Source organism: Biomphalaria glabrata, chromosome 2 (assembly GCF_947242115.1).
Source record: "Biomphalaria glabrata chromosome 2, xgBioGlab47.1, whole genome shotgun sequence".
NCBI classification, from domain to species: Eukaryota; Metazoa; Mollusca; class Gastropoda; family Planorbidae; genus Biomphalaria; species Biomphalaria glabrata.
Genome location: NC_074712.1, coordinates 13950837 through 13970892, shown reverse-complemented (window position 1 = coordinate 13970892; position 20056 = coordinate 13950837). Strand labels below are relative to the sequence as shown.

Genomic DNA, 20056 nt, shown 5'->3' with positions numbered 1-20056 from the left:
TAATGAGGTCAAATAAACGATGGTATCGTCAATTAGGAGAGAAAGAGTTAAGGGAGTCCAACAGAAAGGAAACCTGAACTCAATAAATCTTTTGCCCATCTCTTGCCCTTCTTTTTACAAAGCTTACAAAACTCACTCTGTCTATCTGGTAAAAAGTTTGTAAACATTATTTCTCCCACACCAAATCTCGGATCAAGCTTTATTGTTTGTAGAAAAAATTAACCATTAATAGCTATAAAATCTATTTTCATAAGCAGTTAGTCAAGATCTATTACAAATTTAATTACATGACCGATTCAAACTAATAATATAAGCCTAATATAAGCTTTTTTTTTTATTTTGCAAGTTTATAATGTTAAATTTCCTCAAAAAAAAAGTATATTAGATGCAATATCTGCACTAAAAAATAATATTTAAGATACCATGAAACGAAAGACATTTGTAATATCAAGGAAAACAAAAAGTTTTCAAGGAGCAAAAAAGAGAAATTCTAGGTCCACCAGGCTCAAGCAATTGCAGGCATCTAGACTTAGGCTCAAATTCATGGTAGTATAGCAATGTTGAATGTGTTCCTTGGGTCTTTTTTGGTAACAACAATTATTCAAGGAGGTGAGGTGCTTTGCTTCTGAACAGGGGGTCCTAGGTTCAAATCCTGGTGAAGACTAGGATTTTAAATTTCAGGATCTGTATGGCACCTCTGAGTCCACCCAGCTTTTATGGGTGCCTTAAATTAGTTTGGGAAAAGTAAAGGTGATTGGTCGTTGTGTAGGTCACATGACACTCTTTAATCTTTACATCATCTTCAGTTTGGCTTCTACAAACCATTGGTAAATAAATACAAACCGATGATTTTGGTCCATATACTACAAATGTTTTAATATGTATGTATATAGACCCCCTCCCAAAAAAATACTTTATAGATTAGAGCCATATCTTTGAAAATTGCCATATAAAATAATCTTACCATATAAACTATGCTGACACAAATAAATGTGCAAGTAAGTTTTCAAAAATATAACAAAATCAAGTTTTATATAGATAATAAAGACTAAAGAAACTATATTCTCCATAAATCCTGTTATTTTATTACTTTTAGGGCAATCAGAGTTAAAGTTTGTCAAAGTTTTTTCTATCATATCTAGTAAGTATGGGCTAGATTTATGGAAGTGTTTACAACATCTATTAAGTTTTCAGGTTAACTTTAGGCTTAGGAAAGTGTTTTATAGCATTAAAGGAATTTAGGTTTTATATTAGAGCAAATTGTACACAGTAAAATTGTGTACAGTGCCGACATTAATGTCATATATTTAGCTATAAAAATTGCAAGGTAACTTGTGAAAATAAAAAAAAATATTAAAGCTTTAAATTTTAATGCAGATATTGAGTATTAGTGCTGCTGAGGATTGTGTAATTCAGGCCAGTAGCACTTGAAAAACTCAAAACAGGTGAAGGTGAAGGTGATCTCTTATCCATCTAAGAGTAAGCTCTAGAACTAGAGTACAGACAAGAGATGTAAGTCACTTGCAATCTTTAATTGACTTTTTAAGTTGATTTAATAGCAATGGATTAATTTCTAATGGTGTGGCAAAAAATCCTGAGAATGCATGGCTATTTTTAGCTCCATTAGAATGGTGTGATATATTTTTAACTTACTAGTTAATGAAGAATTAAAAAAAAAACAATCAATTCCTTCACAGTTTGGTGTGTGACACCCTGGCTTTAGAAGTAATTGAAACACAACATTAATGAATGGACAGGCCTGTCAATGAAAGAGACTAATCCTGGCAAAAGATAGAAGAGAGGAGCGAGATGGTCAACAGATCATTTGAGGTGACACAACAGTCTAGTAGACTAAGGGATAGGTGAAGGTGAATGCTTTAGATTTACAAGATAGTACTGGCATAAAAGATATTGTCTAGGAACCAACACCTGTAGACAAAGCCATTGCCAGAACTAAGAAGTCAGTTTAAGTTCCCTTTAAGAGAACAACTAGAGGCTAATATAATAATATAACAATTTAAATAAGTCTAGTGATCACTAAATAACGACTCTAGGTGGTTTTTATTACGGGATTCAGGAAATATTTAGTTAAGATTAGGAAAGCATTTATTTTCAGTGAGCGTTTAGACCCAGGAAATAATTTCTTAACTAAATGGGATAACAATAAATTTTTGTTTTAATTTCTAAGGCTAAGGGGCACTATATATATGGCACTAGGACTTGAAAAAATTAAATGCAATTCTAAGCTGGTACATATAAAACAAAATGTTTAAATTTTTTTTTAAGTTTTAGTGCTTGTCAGGTTTGACTATTACAGTTATAATTTTCAAAATAGATCTTAAAATCTTAGAATTAAATTTGGCTTGCATGTTGTTGTTTTTTTATAACCCTGCTTCAGCTGTAGATCCGGTGTTACTTTGAACTATTATTAGAAGAACATGATTGTCCATTTAAGCTCACTGGAAAGACTCATTTATTGCAATAATGAAGCATTACATATATATCAGTTATAATATCTCTATAATCTATACATAAACATGATTACAAGAAATAAATCTAGATTATACTTATAGTTATACTGTTATAGTTATCTTATAGGCTTATAAGTTAGATTTGTTAAATAAAAGAAGGAATAGATTTTTAAAACACTTTTTAAAAATCCTGTATATGTTACATAGATCTAGATAATATAAGAGACTAGATCTAGATAGCCTATCTATCTTACCAATTGATATTCTCTTCTTCTGTCAAAAGCTGTCCGAATCCCTGAATCACTCCATAATTTTTTCAAAGAATCAACATAATCACAAAACACGGCACTATCAAGTTTTAAAACACCATTAGCATTGAAGTCAAATACTTTAGTAGCATCTTTAGCACACGATTCATCACCCCATGGTATATGAAGTTTCTGTCTTGCGTCTATTAAAACTCGCATTCCTTTGAGAATGTTATTGTAAATAACATTTCTGTACTCTCTGATTTGCTCATCGTCAAATTCTTGTCCATGAATAATTCGCATTTGTTTCAAGAAAGTACTTTTACCACTTTCGCCAGCCCCTAGAAGTAATACCCTAACTGTTCGTCTAAAAGCTAATCGATCTCTGTTTAACTTTCGATCAATTTCTCTGCTGTGATTTTTTTGTGCCTTTTCCAACTCATTACCACAACACGATAGAAACAAATCCGCCATTTTGATAATAATGTTTTTGTTATTCAACTACACTCCCCGAAAAAAAATAAAAAAATAAAAAACTTCCGGTGTACCCTTACTCAAATTTACTGCTATCTTTTTACGTAACATTTCTATCTATACGTACATATAGATCTATATATATAGATATAGATCTATATCTAGAGGTTATATATATTGTCAGTAACCTAGACTTAGACATCGAGCTGACAAAAAGGATAGGAAAAGCTACCACAGCATTGGCAAAACTCTCCAAGCGCGTCTGGGAAAATGGTAAATTGACCACAGCGACCAAAATCCTAGTCTACAACGCCTGTGTTGTGAGCACTCTCCTTTGTGGCAGTGAGAGCTGGTCAACATACATGTACCAAGAGCACAGATTGAATAGTTTCCACTTGCGCTGCCTGAGACGCATAATGGGCATCTCTTGGAGGGACCATGTCTCCAATCAGGAAGTTTTAAGATTGGCCAATATGAACAGAATGTATGCTCTCCTGACACAAAGAAGATTACGCTGGCTCGGACATGTCACCCGCATGCCAGATGGCAGAATCCCGAAAGATATCTTATATGCTGAGCTTGTGGAAGGAGTCAGACCCAAGGGCCGCCCAAGACTAACATATAGAGATGTCTGCAAGCGAGACATGAGAGCCTCAGGCATCAGCGAAAGTATGTGGGAAAACATAGCCAAAGACCGGAGTGCATGGAGACAGACTGTGCGTGCTGGGACAACCCTTGCTGAGAACAAAAGAATTGAAGCGGCTTTAATCAAGAGGGATAAAAAGAAAGCTGCCCTGTCTGCTAGCCCTAAATCAGAGGCATACACATGTACGAATTGTGGCAAAGTCTGCCGTTCTAGAATTGGCTTGATTAGCCACACCAGAATCTGCCCCGTCTCAAGATTAAGCCAAAACCAGTGACTCATTTGGGCGCATCCATTGCCTTTCGAGACAAAAGGAGCCATATTATATATATATATATAAAATATATATATACTTATAGGCATACATCTAGCTCTAGTAAACATATAGATCGACTAGATATAAATATACATATATATATATATATATATATATATATATATATATATATATATATATATATATATATAGGCCTATATATATATATGTGTACTCTGATCATTACAAATTTAATCTACATTATAATTTTGAACAATTATTTAGCTCTGCTGCTGCTCTGCAATGCGATGGGGTGGGGGAAGCTTTTTTTTTTTTCAAAAGCAATCCCCGCACAATAAAATAGAATAAAGTTTTTTTTTAAGGAGCTACTCAGAGACAATTGTAAACAGAATATAGGTCCCAACTTAATGAAGAACAGAATTAAAAACTAAAAAATTCTTCAAATATAGGCCTGCGTAGGCCTATAAATTTAAGACCGTGAATATGTGTGAAGGCCTTTATTTACATGTCTATCATAATAGCCAAATAAATATAATGGTATGCTAAGCCCCTATACACTCATTACACGCATATTTCAATCCAGGAAAGAGTTGTTTTTTTTTTTAATTAAAACAATAATAAACCAACGCTTCGGCTAAGCCGACAACATCGGAACCAACACACAATCTTTACTTCATTAAACAGACTAGGCCTACTACCTCCCTACGTTATCTTTTATCTCGATCTATAAATTTAACTAAGCGATCCCCTGTTCTCCTCTAAGAATGTAGATCTACTAGAATTCTATGTTGGCTATATCCCAAAAATTTAGTCTAGTTCTAGATCTAGTAGGTCATTATTAAGCCGCCTATTATAGACTTAATAATATATTATACTTTAAGTGGATATTTTCATTTCCAATTTTCCTGGTCTACCTTCTTTGCAATACAAATATATGTATCTTGAATTAAGAAATAATCCTTAATGTTCGCCTTGCATACGGTGAGGTAGGGTCGGGACTGGTGGGAAGCGTGGTCGAAAGGCCAAGTGCGCTTGAACTTGGCTTGGCTACCTAGAATTAATAAGGTCCCAACTTAATGTTCGACACCCGACTCGGGTGTGTTTACTGAGCGCCTAAAGGCAGCACGGAAAACTAACTCCTATCTATAGATACCCCCCCCCACACACACACACACACTGGTCCAAAATGCTGAGCATGCTATAATCATGAAAGTAGCGCTATATAAAAGCTATAATAATAATATGGGCGTTCGGGCAAATGTCCGGTGGGCCGGTAGGGCAATCTTAAGGGCCTCATCAATGCCACTATAATATAGAACGTATTTAATTGTTAAATGTTTATAATATTCTCTTGTAAACGGGGCCCTCTGAGCGTCGTGTTTAAAAGAAAATCTTTTACGGTCTCTACGTGCAGTGTAATGCTAATTCAAGCTAACACATATTCCGAAATATTGTAATAGTCTACATCCATTGACAGTGCTACTAGTGGCTTCATCCTTGTATGGCCTACACTTTTATTGCTTAAAAAGCAACATAACGTCTACTATATTTCTTTAAAAGATACAGAGTTCATTGTATGCATGCGTTCAGTTACTCTACTAAGCTCCACTCTAATACATTATTTTGGTTGGCTGCCTGGTCGTTCAAATCGATGGTCCCGGGTTCATATCCTGCCCGTTGCTATCCCTCGTTGTTCTCCTGGAGGTTTGCTATTAGAGGATGGAATAGGTATCTATGATCGAGTCAGCCAGGAAAACATGTGACTTGGCAGAGTTTAAAGACCCACTAAAAGTTTTTTTTTTGTTTTTTTTTAAATTGAGATAGCGATTGATTTAGATAGTAGATAGCATCAAAGTTATAGTTCCTAAAAATTTGAGATTTTGGAAAAGCGTATTTATATAAGAAAAAGTAATTTGAAAGTGTAAACAAGATTACAAAGAGAGTTTGTGTTACACAAACTCAGAGGCGGCCCCCGTCGAAGTCGGATCCCTGTCGGATCTGCACATTCGCAAATAATATTCAAGAGGTGATTTAATTTTGATGGTCAAAAGTAATAATGTTTCAAAGATTCATTTGCCGTAAATTTAAATTTAAATTAAATAAAAAATGGTAGATCAGTTTTAGTATATTGTTGTAACTCTCTAAGGCAGGCACTCAACGAAAGACAGGTTGACAAGAGTAAATGATGTATTTATTTAGTATAACTAGTATAAGAATCATCAAATAGTAATAGTTACTAGTTAGACTTGGACTTCTGCTATAAAGTCACAGGGAGTAATATGTCTAAGTTCTAAGAGTCCAACTTCATACCAGAACACAGAACAGACCACCGACACACTTCCCAGTGTCGCTCCAGGTCTCCCACACAGTTTCCTAGTATCACACAGGACAGCACTCAGCACCAGACTGTTTAGACTCCCATGACTTTTTAGCCGGCTCACAACAGTCCTTCTTCCTGACTCAATCTGTCTTTCACTAGTCGTGTTCAGTAGTGCTCAGATGCGCACCATTAGTGTAACGCGGGAGCGGGGTTACAACAATATTATAACATTGCAATATTGATCAAAACGTTTGGAAATGAAAATCTACACTTTTTTTTACACTTTAAGTTTAGAAATTGAAATTCTACATCTTAATCTAGTCTATTTTAGTCTAAACTAGATCTAGAAATTCTAGATCTAGACTCTAAAATAATTTTAATTAGAATATAAATCCAGATCTAGATATACTGTAATAAAAATCTAGATCTAGTTTAAAAAATCTAGATTAGATCTAAATCAAGATATCATTCCTTTTTTAAACGCGAGTCATATAACGAGGCTTAATAAATTACTATACCGAGTTCTTTTAGCATTTCATTTGAAGAATTCATTCCATATGACGTCAAAGGAAAAAATACACTACGTCACACGGCCTAGCTAGAATAAAAATCGCCTTCATCATTACGAGCCATTTATCGAGTGTTCATAGACATTGGTGCACCGAGTGCGTTCTTTTAGCATTTCATTTAAAGAATTCATTCCATATGACGTCAAAGGAAAAAAAAAAACACTACGTCACACGCCTAGCTAGACTAAAAATCACCTTCATCAATACGAGCCATTTATCGAGTGTTCATAGACATTGGTGCACCGAGTGCGTTCTTTTAGCATTTTATTTAAAGAATTCATTCCATGTGACGTCAAAGGAAAAAAAAACACTACGTCACACTGCTTAGTTAGACTAAAATATGTTTTCATCAATACGAGCAATTTTTTCGAGGGTTAATAGACATTGCTGCACAGAGTGCGTTCCTTTAGCATTACATTTAAAGAGTCCATTACCTCACAATAGGCTAGTACCGGTACCATAAAAAAATGTCTTTATTTACACGAGATATTTAACGAGGGTTCATAGACATTGGTGCACTGAGTTCTAATAGAATTTATTTAAAGAGGATCAAAGCCGTATTGTTTTTACGTTTTGACTGTCAGTCGGTCTGTCCGTCATCTTGATATAAAATAAACAAAAACTAAAAGTTATTAAAAATTGATTAACCTTCAATTTACGTTTCAAAACATCGCAATAATTTTTAGGTATGAACACAATTGAAAAGTTTATATAATAGATTTATCCGGATGTTTGTATAAATAGTAAAAGAAAAAGAGAATTTCAGATAAATGTAATACCGTTAATTACATTTTTTGGATGGTCTCGTATAGAAATTAGATGTACTACAGCCATGTAGAGAGATTTTCATACCTTACTTTGGTGTTTGGATTCTGTTTTCCTTAAAAATCGGAACATAATATTAACGATAATTAGATTTTTTAATGTTTTAGGTAGAAAGTTAAATGTACTGTAAGAGAGAAGTGAGTTAAAATATTTTTCATAAAAATCCGTAAAAACATTATTTCGTAAATGAGAAGATTATTTGTTTATTAATTAGAAGAGGGAGTTCAAACAATTATTTGGAGTTAGTAGATTTTTAAATAAATTCGGAAATTTCTGGCGACGATTTTTAAGAAACAAAATTCTTTATCGATTACAAAACTTCTATGTTATGTTTCGGCAAGAAAATTAAATGTCTAAAAAGTAATTTTCAGTAATCAATTCTAGTAAATTACTTTTTTTTAAAGCCCTGAACAACCTATTGTCGATATTTTTAAAATTTGTTTAAAGATGAAAATACGGAACAATTTGATATTGATAACCAAACTATAGTGACGCATTGTCAAATAATATATGTGTAATATTAATAAATTATGCGATTTCAAAAAATCATTAGGCATAATTCATGTTTTATAAAACAATATCCGGAACATTTTTACACTTAATGAAATATAAGTCAATATAGAGATTTTGATTTAGCATTAATATGCTATTTACATAAAAAACGGAACAACATATTATTTATATTGTGTTTTTGCAACGTTTAAGCATGGAAATTGAATGTAATATAAGTTAGAAGAGCAAACAAACATTTGTTGGCGTTGATTAGTTTTGCACACAAAAATCTGGAACAATCAATTTTAGATACTTAAAACTATTGAGATGTTACGGGAGGAACATTAAAGGGTAAATCAGATTTTCAATAGCTTTTAGAGTTCTAGTTTTTTTAATCTAATCGTGACGGACAGACCGACCAACAGACAAAACGCACAAAAATAATCTTCTTTTATTCGGATGGGGGCACTAAACAAAAAATAAATAAAATCAGATTTTTTTAAAAAGTTCAAGGAATTGGTTTAGCACCTGATCATGTTGCGACGTTACGCTACTGCACGAAAATCGCTGCATAAAAAGTCCATTAAAAAAAATGTGCGTGATATTTACATACAAAGTGCATTATTAGCCTTTATAAACAAACAGAAATGTTTTCTTTTAATTTTAGCAGCTAGTTGACCAGAAAAAACATCTTTAACTATTATTTATATTTGTTGTAAACATTTCCTGTACATTTTAAAAATATATTTGACTTAATGATACTGAAAATACACATAATTTGTCCATCTTTGTTAGCGTATTGTAACATTGCCTCCCTTACATTTACGTAATTGTTTTAGAATTGGTGTATTTTTCTGAAAAAATCGCTTGCATAATTAATTTTATAAATTAAACGGTTTGCTTTTAGAAAACCAAAAGTAGCCGTTGCACCTAAACTTTTCAAGCCGCATTTAATGATGAAATAATATTTTTCATATCTCTTCTAGTTTTCGAGATCTGAGTGTGACAGACGGACAGACGGACAGACAGACAGACGGACAGACGGACATTTTGCACAAACCTAATAGCGGCGTTTTCTCCTTACGGGGGCCGCTAAAAATAAAGAGATTTGAAAATATGCTTAAATGGCCGAAAGCGGAATTGACGTCTTCTTGGGGACAGGAAAATGGAAATAAAAATAGACACGGCTGGATACGTTATTGATAGCGATTCAGATGATATACTTATCTAAGTCTAGCTGTCAAAAATTTAATGATACTTATGATAGGATGGACCATAATGGCCCACCGTGCATTTGCCTTAATGCCAATATAGCCAGTCCGCCCCTGTCAATAAAAGTACAAAAGTAATAAAATTACCAAGATAGACTAGATGATCGACGTAAAAAAAATTGACAGTACTTTCTCTTGATTTCTGATCAGGATAGCTGCTAAATCTAAATCGAAGGAGTGAAAACTTTTGGTTTGCAAACCGTAACAGGCAGCCCAGCGACAATATTTAAGAGATAGAAAATGATAAAAATAGTTCAAAGAGATAAGCACTAAGTATATTTTCGGACAAAATTGCAAGTTTTAGAATATCCTAATACAGTTGTTTATTTAAAAAAAAAATGAATGAAAAAAATTAAAAACAAAAATAAACGTCGTCGATTTGAACTCTCTACATTGGCCTTGAAATGCCACTGTTCTACGCAACTGCCACACGGCACAAGTATTAACAGAAAATATCGTGTATTTATATATACAACTTTAAATCAAAATTTCTCACTGAAAGATAAATCTACTATTTTTTATTTATAATTTTACAAATGCTGCTTGAAAATGTTGAGTTTTATATAAATTATTAAATTGTATATGTTTTAAAACATTTTAAGTAAAAAGAAAGCATTTTTTAATGCTAACGCTATATTTGACCTTTAAATGTCTAAATCTAGTAATAGTTATATAAATTAAAAATAGATGACATGTATTCCAAGAGTTATTCACCCTGCAAGGAATGACCTTTCCGATTTTTATTTTCTTAGTACAACGGCATAGAGAACTCTATAGGTATTTACATAAGAACACTTTGCATTTTTTAACAAAATAAATTTCAATTTACAGTAAAAATTCACAGTTGCATAAACTTACTAAATTGATTATAAAAATCATTATTATAACAATTTTAAAATAAAGAAATATTGTTATTTATTTTTTTCTGACAATTTATAATTTTTTTTGAATATAGTACAAGTCTGTAATCTACCAATTTTACTTTTAATATTTAGTTTATATAAATAGAAAAACTTAGACAGCTAATCTGCAGAGTGGCAAACGAAAGATGGTACTACTTCTATCCAATGACCATCACATAATCTATTTAAAAACGCAACCGTCAATTCGAAGTAATATAAAAGTAAGCCTCAAATATTTAAAGCATATACGTTTCACAGCATTTCGGAAGGCATTTCTTTCGTAATATATTCCTCTCTATCTATAAGTCTGATGGTGCAGTAGTAGCTATGACAGAGTTGTAAATTGCTCTTTATTGCAAGTGCAATGACGAGTGGTTGTGTACAGGGCTTCTTCTGACTGATAGATCTTGAGAAAAATCTTTAAAATGCGTTTTTTATGTTCTTCTCTTCAGCCTGTTGAAGTTTACCAAAAACAATTGTGTGAACTCCAACTCATATCCCCCATTTTCAGATAAGTATCGGAAAGCGAGTTACAAACATTGGATTAAAAACTATAAAAGCCGGCGAAATGGATCTTATGAGAGAGAATCATGGCACAGCTAGAAACGCTAAATCCATGGAGCGCTGGGCTTCCTGAGGGACATATCAAGTGATGCATTTACTAAGGGACAAGAAGAATTCTTTTTTGTTGGTGCAGTGAGATAAAGTGTGTGCTGTTTTGGCGATATTGTTCCACTCGACTCACTGTCAATACTATCCTTAATAAACAGGGTCGGACTGTGTATTTAAACCGCCTGGGCATTTCTATACAATCATGTCCACAATTGCATATCATATGATGGGTATCCAATTCTAGGCCTACCTGTCCTCAAAATCATTCTATTAAGTTGAATCATTGGTAACTAAACACATGTATGCAGTGAGCTCTATATTTTTGATAGGAAGTATAGGCCCTATATGTTGCTATTTAATTGCTAAGTGTGTAGCCCCTAAAAGGATGACTCCTACTAAATCCAGTATTACAATCTTCGGATGTAGGCTATTGCATTATTTATGAAAATTTGTTAGATTACACCGTATAGAGAATTTTTAACACGACGCACAGAGGGCCCATTTATAAGAGAATATTATAAAACCTTTAATAATTTAATACATAATGGCATCTATGTGGCCCTTTCAGTGACCCTAACGGCCCATTTGGGTAGCGGCCCACCGTGCATTGGCCTTAATGCCAATATAGCCAGTCCGCCCCTGTCAATTAAAGTACAAAAGTAATAAAATTACCAAGATATACTAGATGATCGACGTAAAAAAAAATTGACAATCCTTTCTCTTGATTTATGTTCAGGATAGCTGCTAAATCGAAGGAGTGATAACTTTTGGTTTGCAAACCGTAACGGCAGCCCAGCGACAATATTTAAGAGATAGATAATGATAAAAATAGTTCAAAGAGATAAGCACTAAATATATTTTCGGACAAAATTGCAAGTTTTATAACAGTGATGCCCCAAGTACAGCCCGCGGGCCAGATTCGGCCCGAGAAGTGGTTCCATCTGGTCCACCTATACGTCGGCACAAAGTATAGAAAAGTCCCCCCCCCCCCTTTTTCCATTTTTTTTCTTCCAAAAAAAAAAGGTTGAAAAATGTATCTTTACCTACAATAGGCCCCTTATTTGTTCTCGAATGGATTGGTCTCATGACCTTTAACATTTCTGAACGAAGAATCTACTAGGAAAAGTGATAGGATCATTACTTTTAGAACATGATAAACCAAAATGTTTGTTTATAAAGAAAGTAGAGTTGTTTAAAAAACAACAACAACATATAAACGGCATTATGAAACAAATATGCCGGCATTCTTGATTTGAGACGTGAATAAAAGATTGTTTACCTACAGGTACTAGATCCACAGGCTTTTTAATCAAATAGTTTCAGGTCAATTTCATTTCGTGTTTGTATCTTTTCGTTGATGTGGCCCGCGACACGAGTGTTGGAAATTAAAATGACCCGCAGGACGAGTAAGGTTGGGCATCACTGGCCTAGAGTAAAGTAATTTATTATTATTAACAGCAATAAGAGTTAGATGTTAGATCAGATATATATATATATATTACCACTAGTTATGTAAACATAATTAAGTATAAATATTAATAAATATTTTTTTAAAATTTATTTTACAGAAAACATATATAAATATGACATAATGTGGCATACAGACAAGTTTACTAGATGGATCTTTCATCATTTTGGAAGAACAAGAAGAGTTCGCATTCTATTGTGAAACAAATCACAGAAACATTCTACAATTTTATTTAATATAATAAATACAAATAAATGTAAATACAAAATCACATTTTAATTGAGTTCTTTATTATAAACACAACATTATTTTAGTATGTTCCTTTTCACTTGCTAGGTTTAGACAAAGCTTTGAATCAGGATTGAATTTTATTATGTCATAGCCCAAAACTCCAGCAAGATGCTAGTTAATGTCCACGGTCAATGTTTGAACCTGAGACCACAAAGACAGTTCGGAGCGCAAACCACACAACTTTCTGGGTTTCGAAACTTATTCAAATTTTGATAATTTGTATGTTATTGCAGATTTGAATGTCCATTGCAATGATAACTTGATCTGTAAAGGGATTACATTTTCAAAAAATAAGAGTTGGATCTCATTCTTCGAACGAGGCTGTTTATTAGAAATTGCAACATGGAATACATATTAGTGGCCTAAAAAAATCCACTGCTGAGGGCAGACGTAGACGTCGAAAAGAACATTTAAATTGACCACCGGTGGAAAATGGTTATGTCTTCGCTGGAGGTGGCAAAATATGTAGTTTGCAGCTAGGACTGCGTAGCCACGGAAATATACTGCATTTCTCGTTAATCTTTCGACTCGAAGGCCAACCTTATTTATTAAACACTTAAAATTATGAATAGCTCTGCATTTTTTAATAAAATGTTTTTAAAAATATAAATTTATTCATTGATTAATGGCTATTAACAGGCAATAAATAGTTGGGTTACTAAAATTTAATAAAATGAGTTGCATATAACTGCATCAACAGTAGCCTATTCATTACTTAATATTATATTGATACTACAGTTTATTTTCCACTTCCCTGACTTCCCAGAGAAAAAAAAATTCCTTTTCCAATAGGATATATAAGCTCTTTCATTTATAGTCTAAACACAATATAAAACCTGGTTACAGTTCCATATTAACTTGTTAACTTAACTATTATAATGATTCTGTTCCAATCAACAATTGAATCAAACGTGAGATACATGAAAATTCTTCAATTTTTACATATAGATTTAAAGAAATTTTTAAGTATATAGGCCCTATTTATAATATAGCCTATATTTATGTAAGAGTGTAACAAAATCCATATTTCGTATATTATCTATAATTGGTAGATCTAGGTCTAATTTTTGCCTTATAGATTATAATAGTTTTTAAAAATTTAGATCTAGTAGATCTAAATCAGGCTAGTTTTAAGTCTATGTTAAGGTTGAAGCTATTTGCTGGTGTTGTACGGGGTGTTGACTAACTAGATTCAAGCTAAATATAATCGTGTACTACAATAACTAGAATCTACATTGAATGAGCTCTAACTTCTATGTGTGATGCGCCGCACGTACAGTTCATGCTAAACTTCTGGATTGCAGTTGTCAAGCTTCGAATTTCCCTCGTGAGCACCTGCAGATAGGCAGAGGTCTTTAAGGTCCATAGCAACAGGCTTGAACGCAGACTCAACGTTGTCTTGATCTGTCCAGCTCATTAAGGTACTGGTAACAGGTACAACAGGAACAAACGCTTCAGGCACGTAACAGTCTTCAGTTTCTTCATTTGTCTCTTTCCCTTCGATTTGGTACATCTCGTTGAGATCATCACAGCAATCGTTGTCACGTTTCTCGTCTTGAAAGTCACAACCACAAGACTTGCCCACAACACAGACGGCGCTCCAATCCCCAGCGTCTCCGTCACCACTGTTTGTGCAGCCACAGTCTTGACCACGCAACTTCTTTACCAACGAGTCTACAGCTCCTTTACCAACGAGTCTACTTCTTCTTTCAATTGAGACACCATTTTATCTACCTTGTTCCCCATACTGTTAATTTGTTCACACATTGCATCAATACCTTCATTTATCTTGCCAATAAGCTCATAAATCTCCGGTTCAATTTCAAATAGATAGGTCTCCGGATCTTTGTCTTTATCAATTAGGGCTTGCCGAAGACGAGCTGTAAGCGCCTCCTTGCTACCACCAAGCTTCAGGCGTCTGTAACGAAGTTCCTGCCTTAGCTCTGTAACTAAGAGTTGGTCTAGTTGTTTCAAAGATGCCATTGTGCTAGAATCCTACCTCCTCTCGTTGAGTCGCCTATAATCCCACTTCTGACACCAATGTAATAACCGAAGGGAGGCAATTCAACGAGACAAAGACGTTTATTTACACGGAGACATGACAAACACAAAGGGGCATCTGCCTTGAGTACAGCATCTCCATATTGGCTCTAGACTTGGGCGGAAATCGTTCTCTCTCATGTCAACATCCGACTTGTTTAGTCAATGATAGTGCGCACCTTCTTTCTACACTATCTTGGATGGCGGTGCGCATGGCAAAGTCATAACAATATGTATAATATTTCGTATGTATGTTTTTTTAAGCATTATGAAACTAAAAAAAAAGTATTTTAACGGTTTCCGCGTTTGACCCCAAAACCTCTTCAGTTGGTCTTTAAGTCATTGATTAACATGAATCACTAGATTGACCTAGGGACACGCGTAGGACTTAATTCTCTTCTTTTTTTGGTGTAACGTCTGTATTTTATAAGATAAGGCTCGGAACTTGCTCCCCATGGCATCTATCTCTGATGTTTTAAATTGTCTTTAATGTTATCATAGCGCATTAAGCCTACATTATGTTTGTTAACAGCGCTATATAAATTAAATTATTATCATTATATTGTAATAACTTAAGTGAGGCAACTCAACGAGGACATAGACGTTTATTTACATAGAGACATGACAAATACAAAGGGCATCTGCCTTGAGTACAGCATCTCCATATTGGCTTTCTCCTTGGGCGGAAATCGTTAGTCTCCTAATGTCAACATCCGACTTGCTTATAGTCACATATAGTGCGTGTTACATTTATATGTGTATTTATGTTAATGTATGTTGTGTGTGTGTTTGTTTTCTTGTAGTCTCCCTTGTTCTATTGTTCAGTATGTTCACGATTTCACGGTTTACACTGAAGTGTGTTAGTAGTGTGTAGTCACTGTGTATTAGTCTCTGCTGGTTGTTCTCTCCTTGTTTCATGTTAATAAAAATGGAGTGTAACTTTAAACTTCAGTATTGTTAAGTGTATTGTGATAATATAACATGGTGGCAGCTTTCTAAAAAGTTTAAAATGGAAACTGTAAGTAAAACTAACTTTAAACCAAGAATTAACCCTCCACATCCTTTAAATGTGAAGAAAGGGTGTGAGGAATGGAAGCTCTTCAAGCAAATGTGGCTGAACTATTGCACTATAGAGAGAATAAACGATATAGATGAAGAGTATGCCAAAGCACTGTTCTTGCACACTGTCGGCCCAGAGGCATTGGTAGTATACAACAGTATCACCTTTAAACCAAAGCACAATGTTCAAGACATAATATGTGCATTTGATGACCACTTCATAGGCTTAAAGAATGAAACGTATGAAAGATATGTTTTTAACAACAGACAGCAGAAGCCACAAGAAACCGTCGAGGAATACTTACTAGCTCTACGGACACTCACTAAAACATGCAATTTTTGCGACCACATGGAAGAGTCATTAATAAGAGACCGAATGGTAGTCGGCATCAGAGACACAAGGACAAAGAAAGAACTCTTACAAGAACATAAACTAACACTCAAGACTTGTATAGAAATCTGCAAGGCAAATGAAGCTGCTGACTTGCAACTCAAGGTACTAGAGACAGGTACATCTGATGCATCACTACCTCAGGATGAGGCGTTCGCTGTTTCGTCTCGCAAAAATATTCTACAACAGAATGCTGCTCATAAACAGCGCAAATGTAAATTTTGTGGAAAAAATCACCCATTTAAAAAGGAACTGTGTCCTGCTTGGGGTAAAACTTGTAATATCTGTAAACAAAAAAATCATTTCGGCATTCAATGCAACCAAAAGAAACTGCAATGTGTACAGGAGGACAGTGATGATTGTTATTCATTATCTTCTAATGATGAGGCTGTGCTTGCTGTACAAGGTGGACCAAACAATAAGATCATAAAAGCTGAAATGATCATAGCTGGTGAGAAGATTGTATGTCAGATTGACTCGGGTGCCAGCGTTAATGTCATCCCTAAGAAGCTTATTAAATCTGCACAAATCTGTCCCACTCAAAGCAAGCTACGTGTGTATGACGGTACCACACTCATACCTATTGGAAAGGTACAACTCTTACTACAAAATCCAAGGACCAACAAAAGATATCGTGTTGATTTCGTGGTTGTAAAAGATGACTTAACTCCCCTGTTAGGGAAGAAAACGTCAGAAAAAAATGGGACTAATTACAATAAACTATCATACTTTTGAAAGTGTTGATAAGGTTGAAAGTGTGAAGCCTCTACCAAGTTTATCGACAAAAATAGTTGAACAGTTCTTTGATGTATTTGATGATCAGCAAGGTGAATTACCTGGTGTTGTACACTTAGAAGTCAATCTTGACATAACACCAGTTACATGTCCATCTGGTCGTGTACCTTTAGCTATGCAGGCTAAAGTAAAGTCTGAGTTAGAACTGCTAACAGAAAAAGGAATCATTGAGCCTGTTGATAAACCTACTGACTGGGTCAGTCGAATGGTGATTGCAACTAAAAAATCTGGGAAACTCCGTATCTGTTTAGATCCTCGTCCTCTCAACAAGGCACTTAAAAGAGAACGTTTTCCCCTTCCAGTAATGGAAGACTTGCTTCCTAGATTATCAAACGCAAAAATGTTTTCAAAACTGGACCTTGCAAATGCCTATTGGCATGTGCATCTGGACGAAGCATCGAGTTTGCTCACAACTTTTCAGACACCCTTTGGACGTTACAAGTGGAGAAGATTACCATTTGGAACATCTGTGAGCTCAGAACTGTTTCAGAAACATTTAAATGCTGCTCTTGAAGGTCTTGAAGGTGTGATTGGTGTAGCTGATGATATTATAGTTTATGGTTCCGGAGACACATGGGAGACAGCTTCCCATGACCATGACAAGAATATTACAGCATTATTTGAGAGATGTCGCTCTGTGGGAATTAAACTGAACAAAGAAAAAGCTGAGATTAAAATGAAAGAAATTACATTTCTGGGACATCTAATTACAAGTGATGGTTTAAAGATTGATCCTGAAAAGGTAAAGGCTGTTAAAGAAATGAACAAACCAACAAACGTCGAAGAAGTTCGGCGCTTTTGTGGGTTTGTGAACTATCTTGCTAAATTCCTACCCAAACTATCCGACGTCATTGAACCAATTCGGCAGCTACTTCATACAGACATCCCTTGGTCATGGTCGAGAAAACATGACAGTGCATTTTGTGACATACAATCTATGGTGACTCAAGCTCCTGTGCTAGCATTCTACAATCCACTTAAAGAATTGACCATACAGTGTAATTCCAGTCAAAATGGCCTTGGCACTGTCTTAATGCAGGAAAGTAAACCCATAGCTTACGCAAGTCGATCTTTGACTGATACTGAAACTAGATATGCACAGATCGAGAAAGAAATGCTAGCAATTGTATTTGCTCAGGATAAGTTCCACCAATACACATTTGGTCGACATATAACCATTGAAAGTGACCACAAACCTCTTGAAGCAATAATGGCTAAACCTCTCTCAGCTGCTCCTCGAAGATTGCAGGGAATGATGTTGCGTATACAAAACTATGACATAACTGTGATTTATAAAAAGGGAAAAGAAATGTATCTGGCCGATACACTTTCAAGAGCTCATATCAAGTCATCAGCAAACAGTCAAGGGGAGTTTGAGCTCATAAATATGGCCAGTTTCCTAGCAATTGGGGAAGAAAAACTACAGAAACTAAGGGAAGGAACCGAGAAAGACAGGACGCTTCAAAAACTTCTAATCACAATTAATCAAGGTTGGCCAGAAGGCAAGCATCTTCTACCATATCAGCTAACGCCTTATTATAATTTCAGAGACGAAATGTCAGTCCAAGAGGGGCTTATATTCAAAGGTGAAAGAGTAGTAGTGCCCAAGTCACTACGACTAGAAATGAAAAGAGAAGTTCACTCTACACACTCAGGCATTGAAGGATGTCTAAAAAGAGCTCGTGAGAGTTTATTCTGGCCAGGAATGACTGGTGACATAAAGCATTATATTTCAACTTGTGAAATATGTCAAGCTTTTCAACCCAACCAACAGAAAGAGACTTTAATGAATCATGAAGTTCCCACACACCCCTGGGAAAAGGTTGGTGTTGATCTATTCACACTTGACGGCAAAGACTATCTTGTGTGTGTGGACTACTACAGTAACTTCTGTGAAGTTGATCGCCTAGAGAACACTAGTTCAGAAACTGTCATAAGAAAACTTAAAGCCCATTTCGCTAGATATGGCATCCCATCTACAGTGGTCTCTGACAATGGACCTCAGCTATCTTCGGACAGCTTCGCAAAATTCGCCAATGATTGGAGTTTCAACCATTTGACGAGCAGTCCCTACTATCCCAGATCAAATGGGAAAGCTGAATCAGCCGTGAAGACTGTAAAGACATTGTTTCTTAAAAATAAAGATCAGTTCATGGCTTTACTTAATCATAGAAGCACCCCGAATAAAACTGGTACTAGCCCATCACAGGCATTCTTCAACAGAAGAATCAGAACCTTGCTGCCTATAGCTAAAAGCCTGTTGAAACCTCAAGTTCTGGATCCTCAGAAACATAGAAAAGCGCTGAAAGAAAACCAGAGGAGATCAGCGATTTACTACAACTCCCACGCTAAAGATTTACCTCCCCTTGCTAAGGGTGAAGAGGTGAGACTAAAGTCAAGGTCGCGTGGCCACGAGCGTTGGCAAAAGGGTTATAACTCGTCAGTTACAACAACGGTCGTATGAAGTTGAATCAGGCGGAGGAGTTTATCGCCGAAATAGACTTCACTTACGAAGAATCCCACTGCCTGCTGAAACGAATGCGCCTACACCAACAGGTACGACCGAGCCTGACAATCCTGCACCTGTGGATGCACCCAGCACAGATGAAAGTACTGCTCAGAGACCTGAGAGCCATATAGAAGACGGGCCTCATAGGTCGACAACCTATACAACTAGGTCAGGCCGAGTGGTCAAATCCACAAGAACTAGTGACTATGTATATAACTAACCTCAAACACCGGAGGATGTTACATTTATATGTGTATTTATGTTAATGTATGTTGTGTGTGTGTTTGTTTTCTTGTAGTCTCCCTTGTTCTATTGTTCAGTATGTTCACGATTTCACGGTTTACACTGAAGTGTGTCAGTAGTGTGTAGTCACTGTGTATTAGTCTCTGCTGGTTGTTC

At 35.2% G+C, this 20056-nt stretch overlaps 2 protein-coding genes across 2 annotated transcripts in view; one reads left to right on the top strand and one right to left on the bottom strand.

Moving 5' to 3' along the window:
- The window catches only part of LOC106078602 (guanine nucleotide-binding protein subunit alpha-12-like), a 39823-nt gene extending 36587 nt beyond the window's left edge, over positions 1-3236 (bottom strand). Inside the window, exon 1 of the mRNA XM_013239521.2 lies at positions 2726-3236. Coding sequence (XP_013094975.2) covers positions 2726-3193 — 468 coding nt within the window. The 5' untranslated portion in view covers positions 3194-3236. The remainder of the gene's footprint in view (positions 1-2725) is intronic.
- Positions 3237-15912: 12676 nt separating this feature from the next.
- On the top strand, positions 15913-19612 carry LOC129924401 (uncharacterized protein K02A2.6-like). Its single transcript, XM_056018619.1, has 2 exons — positions 15913-16944; positions 17033-19612. Exons 1-2 carry the CDS (start codon positions 15913-15915, stop codon positions 19610-19612), a joined length of 3612 nt encoding a protein of 1203 aa, XP_055874594.1.
- The last annotated feature ends 444 nt before the right edge of the window (positions 19613-20056 follow it).